The sequence below is a fragment of the Liolophura sinensis genome, chromosome 6 (assembly GCF_032854445.1).
Source record: "Liolophura sinensis isolate JHLJ2023 chromosome 6, CUHK_Ljap_v2, whole genome shotgun sequence".
In the NCBI taxonomy this organism is placed as follows: Eukaryota; Metazoa; Mollusca; class Polyplacophora; order Chitonida; family Chitonidae; genus Liolophura; species Liolophura sinensis.
The window spans coordinates 74,698,898-74,712,594 of NC_088300.1; the positions used below are offsets into that span (position 1 = coordinate 74,698,898).

The 13,697-nt window shown below is 40.8% G+C and overlaps 2 protein-coding genes across 2 annotated transcripts; both read left to right on the forward strand.

The window, feature by feature from the left end:
- The first annotated feature begins 2,612 nt into the window (after nt 1–2,612).
- Nucleotides 2,613–4,760, forward strand: LOC135466820 (tubulin alpha-1A chain-like). Its single transcript, XM_064744524.1, has 2 exons — nt 2,613–2,853; nt 3,631–4,760. Exons 1-2 carry the CDS (start codon nt 2,733–2,735, stop codon nt 4,758–4,760), a joined length of 1,251 nt encoding a protein of 416 aa, XP_064600594.1. The 5' UTR covers nt 2,613–2,732.
- A 4,010-nt stretch (nt 4,761–8,770) lies between these two features.
- Nucleotides 8,771–12,669, forward strand: LOC135466829 (tubulin alpha-1A chain-like). The gene is made up of 3 exons (XM_064744544.1): nt 8,771–8,804; nt 10,800–11,024; nt 11,540–12,669. Exons 2-3 carry the CDS (start codon nt 10,904–10,906, stop codon nt 12,667–12,669), a joined length of 1,251 nt encoding a protein of 416 aa, XP_064600614.1. The 5' UTR covers nt 8,771–8,804; nt 10,800–10,903.
- Nucleotides 12,670–13,697: the final 1,028 nt, after the last annotated feature.

Sequence of the window (13,697 nt, forward strand, 5' to 3'; positions counted from 1 at the left end):
TCAGTCACTGCAAAGATTGGAAAGTTGTTTGAAAGATACAGATATACAATAAATACTACAATTATAATAATTTCTTATACAATACTGATTTGACACAAGTGAAGTTGTATAATGTTTGTCCAAGACTCTCAATGTAGGCCTGTGATGTCTTGTAAAAGTAATGTGAAAATCTTGCAACTGATAAAATTGAAACGAATTTTTGGAGAAATTCCTTGCGTTGTTCCTTCATGTCCACAGCGCTTCCTCCTGCTGTTATACTGTTCCTCTTCCTGCTATGCCATTCCTCACTTTGTTATGCCGTTCCTCCTCTTCCTATGCCGTTCCTCCTCCAAAGAAAGCTTATTTGTCAAACAATAAGACGACATGACCTTAGCACCTGCAGTAGTGGCTATACTCGTCATCAGTATATGTTCTTTTAAATATCGAAGACGGTTATTTTCAATCCAAAATACTGCTGAAACTGACTAAATCGTGTGACAGGTGCCGGAACAAGGTTCAATCCGTAGCTTTATCCAGTCTCACTAAAATACGATCTTGTACCCACACATATGGTTTAGTCTATATGTCAGAAGTATCACTTACTCCCTGATCCTTCCCCTTAGGTTTAATCGACTTCCTGTTTCCGAATTTTGGAGAATTGAAATCTTTTGAAATCACGAATCTGATATATACCAAACTATGACTTCTCCGTTCTGATGTGGGCTTCCGGTGTTACTTCTGGTGTAATAAAGACAAGTCAGAACAGAGAGCGACTACTGGATCTGCCATTAGGTGAGACTGTGGCTAGGTTATACCAAACAATTAATATAGTTACATGAAACTTTTTCATACCCCATCATGGCCGGATCTTTCTTGGGCCTTACCGGATCTCATGACAAAACCCAAGTGTACCAGCACTTTATCCATGTACCTAATTTCAAAGAAATCTTGCTGTTAACATTTGAAACACGTGATCTCCCTCACTGTGGATCATTATAAACATGTAATACTGGTGACGCCCACGTGATAGTTCTAATCTGGTTCAATGACATATTTTGCGTACATTGAATGCTGAAGCGATTAGCGCCATACGACGTCAAGGAGAGGGGGAACCAGCCAGACGGTTTGTCATACTAAACACTTGATACTTGTGACGCCACACACGGTGGGTCATCATAAACACGTCATACACGTGACATCATACAAGGTGGGTCGCCATAAACAGGTGATACGTGTGACGTCCATGCGGTGGGTCAAACTAAACACTTGATAGTTGTAACGCCCATTCTGTAAGCCATGGTGTGCTATGGGGCGTGGAATTTGCTACCATATAAGCATTTACATGAAATGTTAGACTAAATAAAAGCCTAACTGAATTAAGCTAACAAAGATCGTAAATGTGCTGACAACACAGTATCTTGAGTAATTCCAAATCAGTGACGTCCAGTAAACTGCAATTAAAATTACTGCATTTTTTTTACGTAATCCTGCACAAGGCATGGTGCTAGGTGGCGTGTAATTTGCTACTATATAATCATTTAGATGAACAGTTATTATAAAATTCTAATTGATGTAAACTGAAAAACATCCCTAACCTGCTGTTTATCACTCTGTTGTCGTTGCTCTGGTTTCACTATCTGGGCTGTAAGTCATTGTTATATACTAAAACGTCATGTGTCATACTTAAAGACACAATACCTGAAGAAATCTGACAATGGCTAAAACCAAACGCCGGAAGTTTATGACCCCTTGTGGTGTGGCCTTAGTCCGACAGTTACTACCGTTTAGGAGTTCCATTTCAAGAGCTCTTAACTGGACTGACGGACTTTGAGGCACGCCACAAAGATATGCACAGCTGTCAGATAACACAATTTCCATATGCAATCGTATTTCCTTGTGCACAAAAAACACACAACACTTAAAACAAGGGCATTTCACCCACAGATATTTCGTGTCAGTATACATAAACAAAGCCATACAACCGCTACGACAGACGACTACTTCACCATTGCCAAATCCTGGCGTCCACAAGTAACCTTATAACAAAAGAACAATCTGCCCGGATTAAGTCAAAGAATGATAATCCATTAATTCTACATTTAACGCATGCGACGCCGTATCGTTAGACTGCGAGAAACACACTGCATCTGTGACTTGTCCTGTCAGGTCCGTTGCCGTGGTCGGAACCACTGGTAACAATGGATTAACGTGGCAAAGGGGAGAGTATAAAAGCCCTACGCTGATGAAACCCGTCACTACACCTTGACGCCCATCCAACCGGCAGACTTCAAGAGACCTCAGTTCTGAACTGTAAACCTATCCCAGAACAAATATGGTAAGTGCATGACTATGTGATTCTGTAAAGTCTGTAAAGATGTTATCTATTCATAATTTCGGTTTGTCAGCAACCTCCGGATGATCGTGGGTTTCCCCCGGGCTTTGCCCGGTTTCCTTCCATCGTAATGCTGTCCTTCGTCGTATAAGTAAAATATTCTTGAGTACTGCGTAAAACACCAATCAAATAAATAAATATTCATAATTTCAGTTTATTTTACAATACACGCGTTAATCTATGTAGAAAATAAGAAATATCAGATACATTATAATTATTTTATATATGTTTAATTATTTACCCTCTTTGTATTGAACAGAGAGAGTGTATCAGCATCCACGTTGGCCAAGCCGGAGTCCAGATCGGAAATGCCTGCTGGGAACTGTACTGTCTGGAACACGGAATCCAGCCGGACGGTCAGATGCCCTCAGATAAAACCATCGGGGGCGGGGACGACTCCTTCAACACCTTCTTCAGTGAGACTGGGGCAGGGAAGCACGTTCCCCGGGCAGTCTTTGTCGATTTAGAGCCAACAGTTGTTGGTAAGTGTGCAATCCAAAACATCTTTGCATGCTTTGACTCATAGCGCTGATGTTTTACAAATTATTATTTCTTCATCGACAAATTGGTGTTAATGCCCAACTTAAGAATAAACCACGTATCTGACGGCTGGTAGGTTTATGGGTTAAGGAATTGGGATAGATCCAGGAAAATGTTGCAGCCGCATACAAGATTATACGGGGATTATATGGGGGAATTAGGTTCCCGAATGAATGGAAAAGTAATATACAATATCAAATGCTCTGTACAAAATGCGATGTTTCATATACATATATTTCTTTCTAGGCGGTTTAAAATCCTATCCAGATGTCAGATTGTAAAATATAGATACAATGTACTTTTTTCAAGCGTTTTATGTAGATGTCAGTAAAGACTAAAAATGTATCGATTTAACGGTCTGTCTAGAGACAGCAGGCATACCTTCAGACATGCTCTCTGTTAAGAGACTTCATCTAAACATTCAAACATGCTCTCTTGTCTGGACTAGATTGTCGTATAGGAGAATACTCGGGCACGGTAGACTTCACCATTACACTTTGAGCATTTTTTTCAGTCGAGCTTTGCTGTATTTTTCGAAACTGTATTTTTACTTTGAATTAAACATAGAAGAAGGACAGAACGACTCAGATTCTACATATATGTACATATATGTATATATATATGTACTTTAATACAGTGCAGAGCTTTTCAAGGTAGATACCAATTGAATTAGTGAATTGAACTGCTGTGCTATTCACGCTATATTTTATCATTTCCAGATGAGGTTCGTACCGGCACATACCGCCAACTCTTCCACCCGGAACAACTCATCACCGGCAAAGAGGACGCCGCCAACAACTATGCCCGTGGGCACTACACCGTCGGTAAGGAGCTCATCGATTTGGTTCTTGACCGCACCCGAAAACTGGCTGACCAATGTACTGGTCTACAGGGATTCCTCATCTTTCACAGCTTTGGGGGAGGCACCGGCTCAGGATTTACCTCCCTTCTTATGGAACGTCTCAGCGTGGACTACGGAAAGAAGTCCAAGCTGGAGTTCGCCGTCTACCCAGCACCCCAGGTGTCCACGGCTGTGGTTGAGCCCTACAACTCCATCCTGACCACCCATACCACCCTGGAACACTCCGATTGCGCCTTCATGGTTGACAACGAGGCAATCTACGACATTTGTCGCCGAAACCTTGACATCGAGCGTCCGACTTATACCAACCTTAACCGCCTCATCGGTCAAATCGTCAGCTCCATCACGGCTTCTCTCCGATTTGATGGCGCCCTCAATGTGGATCTGACCGAGTTCCAGACCAACCTGGTACCTTATCCCCGTATTCACTTCCCTCTGGCTACATATGCCCCAGTCATTTCAGCAGAGAAAGCTTACCACGAGCAGCTATCTGTGGCTGAAATCACCAACGCCACATTTGAGCCAGCCAATCAGATGGTGAAATGCGATCCACGTCATGGCAAATACATGGCCTGTTGTATGTTGTACAGAGGTGACGTTGTTCCCAAAGACGTCAACGCCGCCATTGCTACTATCAAGACCAAGAGAACCATTCAGTTTGTCGACTGGTGTCCCACTGGCTTCAAGGTCGGCATCAACTACCAGCCGCCAACGGTTGTCCCTGGTGGTGACTTGGCCAAGGTACAGAGAGCCGTGTGTATGTTGAGCAACACGACGGCCATTGCTGAGGCCTGGGCTCGTCTTGATCACAAGTTTGACCTGATGTACGCCAAACGTGCCTTTGTCCACTGGTACGTGGGAGAGGGTATGGAGGAGGGCGAGTTCTCCGAGGCTCGAGAGGATTTGGCCGCTCTGGAGAAGGATTACGAGGAGGTTGGAGTCGACTCCGTGGAAGATGAAGGAGAAGGCGAGGCCGAGGAATATTAGAGTTACCCGCGGTGAATAAATTTTATGGAATATCCGTGCTCGTAAATAATGAATGTACATGGGTAGACATGGGCTTTAATTTCCTTTATACACTTTATACACTTATGTTTTCTGTTTGCTTTTATTTTTGTTGTTCGATTGTCTCTTTAAAGAAATCAACAGAGATAGGCGTCTTTCAGACATTTATTTTTTTATTTATTTCTTGATTTTAAAAAAAGTTAATCTTTTCATCGGTTGGAATTTTACAGCGGGTTTTATGAACCATATGTCAAGCATTTAAGTAGTTTGAAGTAACAAGGCGTTTTTCCCACTCCATACAAAGGTTTTAATGTAATTTTTAATATTTCTCCTTGCCGTACCCACAAACAAAAAATTACATAAATAATGTTTTCTAAACAATCTTGCCTCAAGGCCCCACAACAAAATGAATCTAAACGTCGAAAGGTGATGACATCAGTACGTTTCCGCTGGCACTGTGGTCCAAAAATCTCATCTTACAGGTCAAATGTTTAACAACACTGAATTCTGTGGACAAAAAAGACATCTAACAAAAATAAAAGATTTTAGATACAAATTTCAGTCGCCTTTATCCTGGTGGTCACTTCATTGTTATGCAGTCTTTTCCTTTAAGAATGTTGGGGATAGGTTTCAAATGCAACTTAGAGTGATTTATCCTCGAGGCTTTAAGATAACATCTAGAACAACTGCGTCATTCTTAATGCAGCCCAGGGTGGAAAATGTAAGCTGAACAAGTTTCTAGCGAAACACTAGTTTTATTTGGAGCACAGGTTTGCGGTCATTAGCCATGAAGTTGTGTTGATCAAAGTGAGGATTTTTTCTGGATATTCAAGCTAATTTTATGTACAATTAACACCAGAACCTCGATATGTAGGCTGCGAAACAAACACTGGTACATCAGCCCTCAAATATAATGGACGCTCCGGATCAACAATCGCCAGACCTATTTCCAAAACAACATATAACAGAAACCACTAACGAACTAGGAAAGTGCATGCAAAGAAGAAGCAATCAAGAGATTTCACTGATGACGTAAAAACCAAAGAAACGGTCTAGGCGAATTAATTAAATAACTGTCCACGTCGTGTACCATGCTAGCCTCATGGAAGGTCTGCGGCAGCCTGTGGATGGTAATGAATGAATGAATGAATGATTATGGCTTAACGCTACATTGGCAATATCTCAACCATATCATACATATGTGGATGGTAGTGGGTTTCCCCGTCATAATATTGGCCGCCATTGTATTAAATATTTAATAAAATTTAATAATATTTTGTAAAATATTTTTGAGTATATAGCGTAAAACACGAATGAGATAAATGAATAAAAAATTTAAAAGCTGTCAAAATAAACATATCTCATATCAACATATCGTTGCGCTTTGATTATAACTATTTACATATTCATTATGTATATGGGGATGTATATGGGGATGCCACTGATCATACCCATTTATCCCAGCCTTATCTCCATGAGAGTGGCGTATTATCCAGTTTTAAGCACATCGAATTACATCTATCTGTATGAGACCTTTTCACCCCGACACACTGACCGGCAATACTTCAGAGACTTTCACATGACCACATCGTTATCCTAGAACTTTCCAGAAATACATCTGGCCCCGTGTTTGCTGATTTTGAGTGGAACATGCTTCTATTGTCATTGTATAAAATGATGGTTTTCTATTTTAAAGCAATTAATAAAAGGGGAACATTAGTACGACATCAAAAACTATTAAAACACATACCAGTACACCCCATTAATTATGACATTCATAAAAAAGATAGAATGTGGTTTCAAAGTATGGAATCTCCGCCTTAGGCAAAATCGCCAGTGCAGTCGACCTGTTTTTTTTTTTAATGAAATGAACACCCGTTGTGACCTTACAACTTGACGGCTGACACTCGGCTTCTGACAAGTGACTTCACACTATACAGAAACGACAACTTGATACGTAAGCCCATCATACCAGCGGCCTCTCTGCTCATACTTTTTTTTATTTATTTGATTTGTGTTTTAGGCCGTGCTCAAGAATATTTCACTTATACAACGGCGGCCAGCATCAAGGTGGGAGGAAACCGGGCAAAGCCCGGGTGATACCCATCTCACATTTTCTTCGATCACCTACTGACCAATACATCTTCATGTTCAGACTCAATTATCAAGGTGAAAATTATTTTGCAGAAAGATCTAAGAGGCAACGAAAAAGCTTCACATCATGTGATCAAGCTCAAACAAAATGACTGACTCCACGTGTGAGTCGGTCAAGAGAACTCAGGCTAATAAAATTAATTCAACATTCAAATAACCTGAACACAAAGTCTTCTAAAAAAATCAGACAATATTTGAAGCGCAGGACACCACGGCCAATTAGAGTACAGGAAATCAAGACATATGCAAAGGTTATGCAGTGAGCCGGAGTTTTTCAAACCTAATCTGAGGTTACAAAGGTACATGCACATTGATTTTCTAAAAACTAAATTTTTAAAGCAGCTAGATACACAAAACTTACTCACGGATCAGCTCCCACAAACACACAGTAACCTGTAAGTTTCTTCTCAGATTAGTTCTCAGTATATTAGCAAACTGGAGAAAACCTGACCCACGTTGGGTCTGAGTCATAACAGTCCTTAAAATAAGCAAATCGTATATAGGCAATCGGATCCGATTGTTTTACAACTTTAACCTGTCGCTACTCAGATAGAACCTAGAACCAAGATTTTTTTTTATAAATCGGACAATATTTTACAGCGGTCATGGCAAAGAAACCAACGCCCAGTGAGAATCATGGAATGCGTTAAATATGCAAATTTATGCGCGGATGAGGCTAGTTTTCGTAAATTGCCTCTCATGCCCAAAGTAGCCTGTGAGTATCATTATTCTTCTCCGGGTATAGATTTCAACACGCAAGCACTCTATAACCACGGGCCTACAGAAAAAAAACGATTGCCATGTATTCTCTCATGATAAGGGCATATTAGGGGCTAAACCTGGCCGGTTGTGAATTTCAGAATCCATATTTCCTGGTAACAACGGGGATATATAAGCTTTTCTTTACAAATGTAAGCTTTTCTGTACCAGTTAGTCATATCGCACGCCTACATTCTGGCTGACGTCGCTTTATGTTTTTCTTTTGTCTGTACTGTGTACCGGAGAAGTCATTATCGATTGCTGCAGACAATGCAAATAGTTCATCGAAATATTTATAAACAAAAATAAGAAAAGTTAATAGATTATTATGATAGCTTAGTAATTTGTTTAACATGTGATGGCATTTTCCGACGAAGCTTTGTAAGTCTAAGGGTACGAGATTTATTTTTTTCGTTCAATTTTGTTGTAAAATAAATAAATAAATAAATAAATCAATCAATAAAATGGCTTTGAATGTCATTTTATTCTTACTTGTGTGTGTATGGAAATTTATGTTTGAATATGTTGAATGAAAATAATTAAGAATACATTTACCTTTATGTCATGTAGACGTAGAAGTTAGTGAGTATAACAAGCAAAAATAGTGTGATGCAATATCTGACACCAAATTAATAGAAAGCGTTACCTGCTTTCAGAATACAGAATGGAAAATCATTTAAAACAGAGGTTTTACTTTGATTCAGTTACAGATGTCATTTTATTATGATACCAGGACAATCTTCTAGATTTGTTTATTTATTTGATGGATGTGAATCATGCTCAAAAATAATTCACTAATACGACGCCGGCCAGCAATATGGTGGAAGGTAGCCGGGGAACCCAAGACCATCCGCATGTTGCTGACAGATCTTCCCACGTACAACTAGAGAGGAGACCAGAGCGAGCCAGACTTGAGCCAAAGATTGGGAGTATACATTTATATAGACTGTGTATATGTGAATGTAGTAGGGCTAGACGATAAAATTAGGTATACAGCACCTACTGAAAACTAGGAATAACCTTTGAAACGTTATTCACTTACACTCTGGTCACAGTGTGACAATGGAGGTTAAGTCTCCATTATCTCTGATAGATCGCGGATTAATCATCCACATAAATATTGAGTATACAAATAACAATGTTACAAAGGTAAAAGTAGAATTAATCCTAGTATATTAGACAACAATAGCAACCCCAGGTTCACAGTCGTGTTTAATATGGCTGTACGTTACAAATCAAAAGAAACATTACTTTCGGAAATGTGATAATATGTCTTTCCTGGCATTTCTTAGCATATTATTATTTTCTGACTAGAAAGTTTAACAAAACGGGCAGTTGTGTTTGTTTAGTCATGTATTGCTTTCGGAAATACTTTTCTCTATAATTTTGAAAAAAGGAGATGCCAAAAGAGAGTGTAGTTCATCTCTAATTTCATTTGAGTTACAGAGCGTCTACTTACGCTTATTTTTGGTAAACTACGCCATCTAGCGGTGTCAACTGGCAAACGACGATAACACAAACGAAGTCTGGTTTAGGCAGGGAGTAGCTTTTAGGTAAAATAATTAGATAGCTTTTTAAGCAAATATCTGTCTTGAACAAGTGGTAGTATTGACCTTTTGAGGATATGAATGAAAGATTAGCTCAGTTTTTACGGCACTGATCAGTTTGTAGCTGACGTGTGTATGTGAGGAACTAGGAAATATTGGTGTTTTTAAGTCATTTATAATCAATGAGAAAAGAATTGGGGACAAATTCTCTGCCTGGCGACCTCCGCATCACGCACAAACATTTGAGACCATTCTCAATACAATATCTTCTTATACATGTTAGATATAACATTAAAAGCTTGTCATTTAATCCAGATGACATGAATATACTCCACAGGCCGACTCGCCAGACTTTATCAAATGACTTTTATTAAACCAATGAATGCACAAAAGACCTTTTTTTTCCTTTTAAGGTAATCTCTGAGGGCATGTAGCGTAAAAATAAAGCGGAAGTGGAGTATCCTTTCCTGAAAGCAACTTGATTCCCCAGGAGAATAGTGTTATTTTTCACACAGTCGCCAAGTCGATTATTTCACAATTTCACAATGATGTGAAAACTTTCCACATTCAATTGTAGTTATTGGGTGGGGTCCTTCCAATCTCCCCTGTTGTTGTATATAAGTCTTATCCCAACTAACCATGTTTCTGGTAGTAAATTGGTGTCTAACATCAAGTTGAACAATCTGTATATACTTGTAATGAAATATATATAATAGAGGATATGTATTCATTTAATATACCATCTATACCGAGACTTTTGTTAGGATTGTTTTAGTTTTCTGACCTCGTTTATTACTTCACTGTACGTCACTGATCTGTTTAATTCCTCGCCACTGTCATGATTAGGTGCAACTGTAGGCATATATTCTGCGTCACCTGTATTGTCATACGACTTGTTCAAATCACTAAACTGTTTAAAAAAACTATGGAGGCGAGGTGTTTCTTTCGGTGTTTGTTGTTTGGTGATTTTGTTAATGAGTTTCCAGTAATCTCTGGGATAGTGTGAGCACATGTGTCCTGCCTGTTTATAGGTTGTTAATCCGATATTCCAGTTTGTGATCTGAATGCAATACGAGTCGTTGTAGAGGGGTGGGGTGGGTGTGGGGGTGGCCGCATGGGGTTTAACCAGGGAATCCCTGTTTGACATCAGTAAATGTACTGCAGACTTGTCGGATCAGGCTGTTACTTGGTGACAGGCTTAGGAGGCTTAGGCCTTCGAAACACTGCATTATCCAAGCAACGCGAGGAGTATAAAACTCCGACCCTCGTGATACAATTCAACACATTTTGACTCCAGTTTCTCTGAACACCTGGAAAGGACGAGTGAAGCAAACGCAGAGCAAACATGGTAAGTGTAGGACTGTATAGTATATATGGACGTACGCATATGAAAATATTTTAACCTTTGGACATTGTACTCTCGTGCTCAAACGGGATTTTTCCTACAAATAGTCTATCTGCGTAACGTTAATACCTTATTGATAATTCAAGTGAAAGACAGTAAAATAATAGAATTCAGATGAGAGAGAGTACAATTACAGAGAGCCATGTTTGTATTAACAGAGAGAATGTATCAGCATCCACGTTGGCCAAGCCGGAGTCCAGATCGGAAATGCCTGCTGGGAACTGTACTGTCTGGAACACGGAATCCAGCCGGACGGTCAGATGCCCTCAGATAAAACCATCGGGGGCGGGGACGACTCCTTCAACACCTTCTTCAGTGAGACTGGGGCAGGAAAACACGTTCCCCGGGCAGTCTTTGTCGATTTAGAGCCAACTGTTGTCGGTAAGAGTCACAATTATACTTTAAACTGAATAATTTCTGAAATATCTTTGCACATATATCGTTACGTAATTCTGCATTGTGGAAAGACATACATTTCATTGACCTTCGTCATGAGATATATTTACGGTGGCTTAAGCCTAAAATAATACAAGATCAGGGTCTGTTAAATAAAACTTTAACCTTCTTGACGTTTTAAGCTCGGTACTCAAACCTAGCTAAAATTACACCACCCCAGCATATAATAAGGGGTCATTTTTTATCCATATCATGAGTATATTTAAAAGCTGAACTTGGATTACAATTTTAGGCTAAAGCTCGAAATTCCTTTTTAAAACTGCTGATAGATCTAACCAAGTTCCTACAGTAGGGTTTACATCATAGTCCGATCAAACGCTATATATATGCGACGATCGAGCTGATGGAATCATCCAGATTTAATATTACTCTTAAGTTGGAACATAGCAAATGTGAATGTGACGATGAGTGACACTATCCTTTCCTTTTCTCTACACCAGATGAGGTTCGTACCGGCACATACCGCCAACTCTTCCACCCGGAACAACTCATCACCGGCAAAGAGGACGCCGCCAACAACTATGCCCGTGGTCATTACACCGTCGGTAAGGAGCTCATCGACTTGGTTCTTGACCGCACTCGAAAACTGGCTGACCAATGTACTGGTCTACAGGGATTCCTCATCTTTCACAGCTTTGGGGGAGGCACCGGTTCTGGATTTACCTCCCTTCTTATGGAACGTCTCAGCGTGGACTACGGCAAAAAGTCCAAGCTGGAGTTCGCCGTCTACCCAGCACCCCAGGTGTCCACGGCTGTGGTTGAGCCCTACAACTCCATCCTGACCACCCATACCACCCTGGAACACTCTGACTGTGCCTTCATGGTTGACAACGAGGCAATCTACGACATTTGTCGCCGAAACCTTGACATCGAGCGTCCCACCTACACCAACCTGAACCGTTTAATTGGTCAGATCGTCAGCTCCATCACGGCTTCTCTCCGATTTGATGGCGCCCTCAATGTGGATCTGACCGAGTTCCAGACCAACCTGGTACCTTATCCCCGTATCCACTTCCCTCTGGCTACATATGCCCCAGTCATCTCCGCAGAGAAGGCTTACCACGAGCAGTTATCTGTGGCTGAAATCACCAACGCCACATTTGAGCCAGCCAATCAGATGGTGAAATGCGATCCACGTCATGGCAAATACATGGCCTGTTGTATGTTGTACAGAGGTGACGTTGTTCCCAAAGACGTCAACGCCGCCATTGCTACCATCAAGACGAAGAGAACCATTCAGTTTGTCGACTGGTGTCCCACTGGTTTCAAGGTCGGCATCAACTACCAGCCTCCAACTGTTGTGCCTGGTGGTGACTTGGCCAAGGTACAGAGAGCCGTGTGTATGTTGAGCAACACGACGGCCATTGCTGAGGCCTGGGCTCGTCTTGATCACAAGTTTGACCTGATGTACGCCAAACGTGCCTTTGTCCACTGGTACGTGGGAGAGGGTATGGAGGAGGGCGAGTTCTCCGAGGCTCGAGAGGATTTGGCCGCTCTGGAGAAGGATTACGAGGAGGTTGGAGTCGACTCGGTAGAGGATGAAGGAGAAGGCGAGGCCGAGGAATATTAAATGTCTTGAAACTAACCCCCCAACCCCCGCTCCCATTACATACTGTACTAGGAAGAACTTAAGAACTTAGTAGTAATAACCAAAACACAAAACTATCACACTGAGGTGACAAAATACACGCTCTGCGAATGAAGAGTGTCCAAATCTACCAAAGTGTGACAGATTGTTTTTTTAAATACATATGTGGTATAAAAGTGGTTCATGTCTTGCGTATTATCTGTATGTGGATATTGAAGTCACGATATTCAAATGCTACTAGGTTTATGTGAATGCGCGATTGAGTTTAATGTATATAGAATAGCAAACAGATAAATAGTAAAGCAGCTGTGTGATGTACAGCGCGCATGCTGCCAGGTTGGTTGTGTATTCCAGAAATAAACGGCCATTGGGATTTAGGTGATTCTAAGAATTCAGCATATCCTGCTGTGTTTATACATTCGAAAACTTGAAACTCACTAGTCTCACTTGTCTCAGGTCGACACTAAGGAGGGTTTCGTTTGAAAAGAGGCTCGTGGTCTTGATTCTGTTTTAAATGGTCAAACAGCGACCATCGCAGAGGGATATTGTGGCCAGATTGCTGCTCCAGTACACACCTAAGAGTGGTTACGCTTTAGAATTCAATTCGATTCGATTGGAGTTTTACGCCGTGCTCAAGAATGTTTCACTTATACGATTGCGGCCAGCATAATGGCGTTAGGAAACCAGATAGAGATCGGGGGAAACCCATGACCATCCGCAGGTTGCTGACAGACATTCCCAGACAGACACGACCGAAGAGGAAGACAGCATGTACTGGACTTGCACTCACAGCGACCACATTGTCAAGCCTTAGAAAAAGTTATCTCTCATCTAACAGAAACAACTGGGCAATGTTTACATTTTCTTTATTCTTCCTATGGAAGCATAAACACTTTGAACAGTGTAGTAACAACGTTTGTGGCCCTTAAGCTGTTTTTATGCACACAGTCATATATCCACCTTTTTTAATAATACCTAGCGAATTGCGAACCTGCTCAATTAAAATAGGT

Bases quoted from the DNA above. Each gene is read 5' to 3' on its own strand.
- LOC135466820 (XM_064744524.1), top strand. From the start codon at position 2,733: ATGCCCTCAGATAAAACCATCGGGGGCGGGGACGACTCCTTCAACACC. The intron at 2,854-3,630 runs GTAAGTGTGCAA...TATCATTTCCAG, and splicing joins TTTAGAGCCAACAGTTGTTG to ATGAGGTTCGTACCGGCACA.
- LOC135466829 (XM_064744544.1), top strand. From the start codon at position 10,904: ATGCCCTCAGATAAAACCATCGGGGGCGGGGACGACTCCTTCAACACC. The intron at 11,025-11,539 runs GTAAGAGTCACA...TCTCTACACCAG, and splicing joins TTTAGAGCCAACTGTTGTCG to ATGAGGTTCGTACCGGCACA.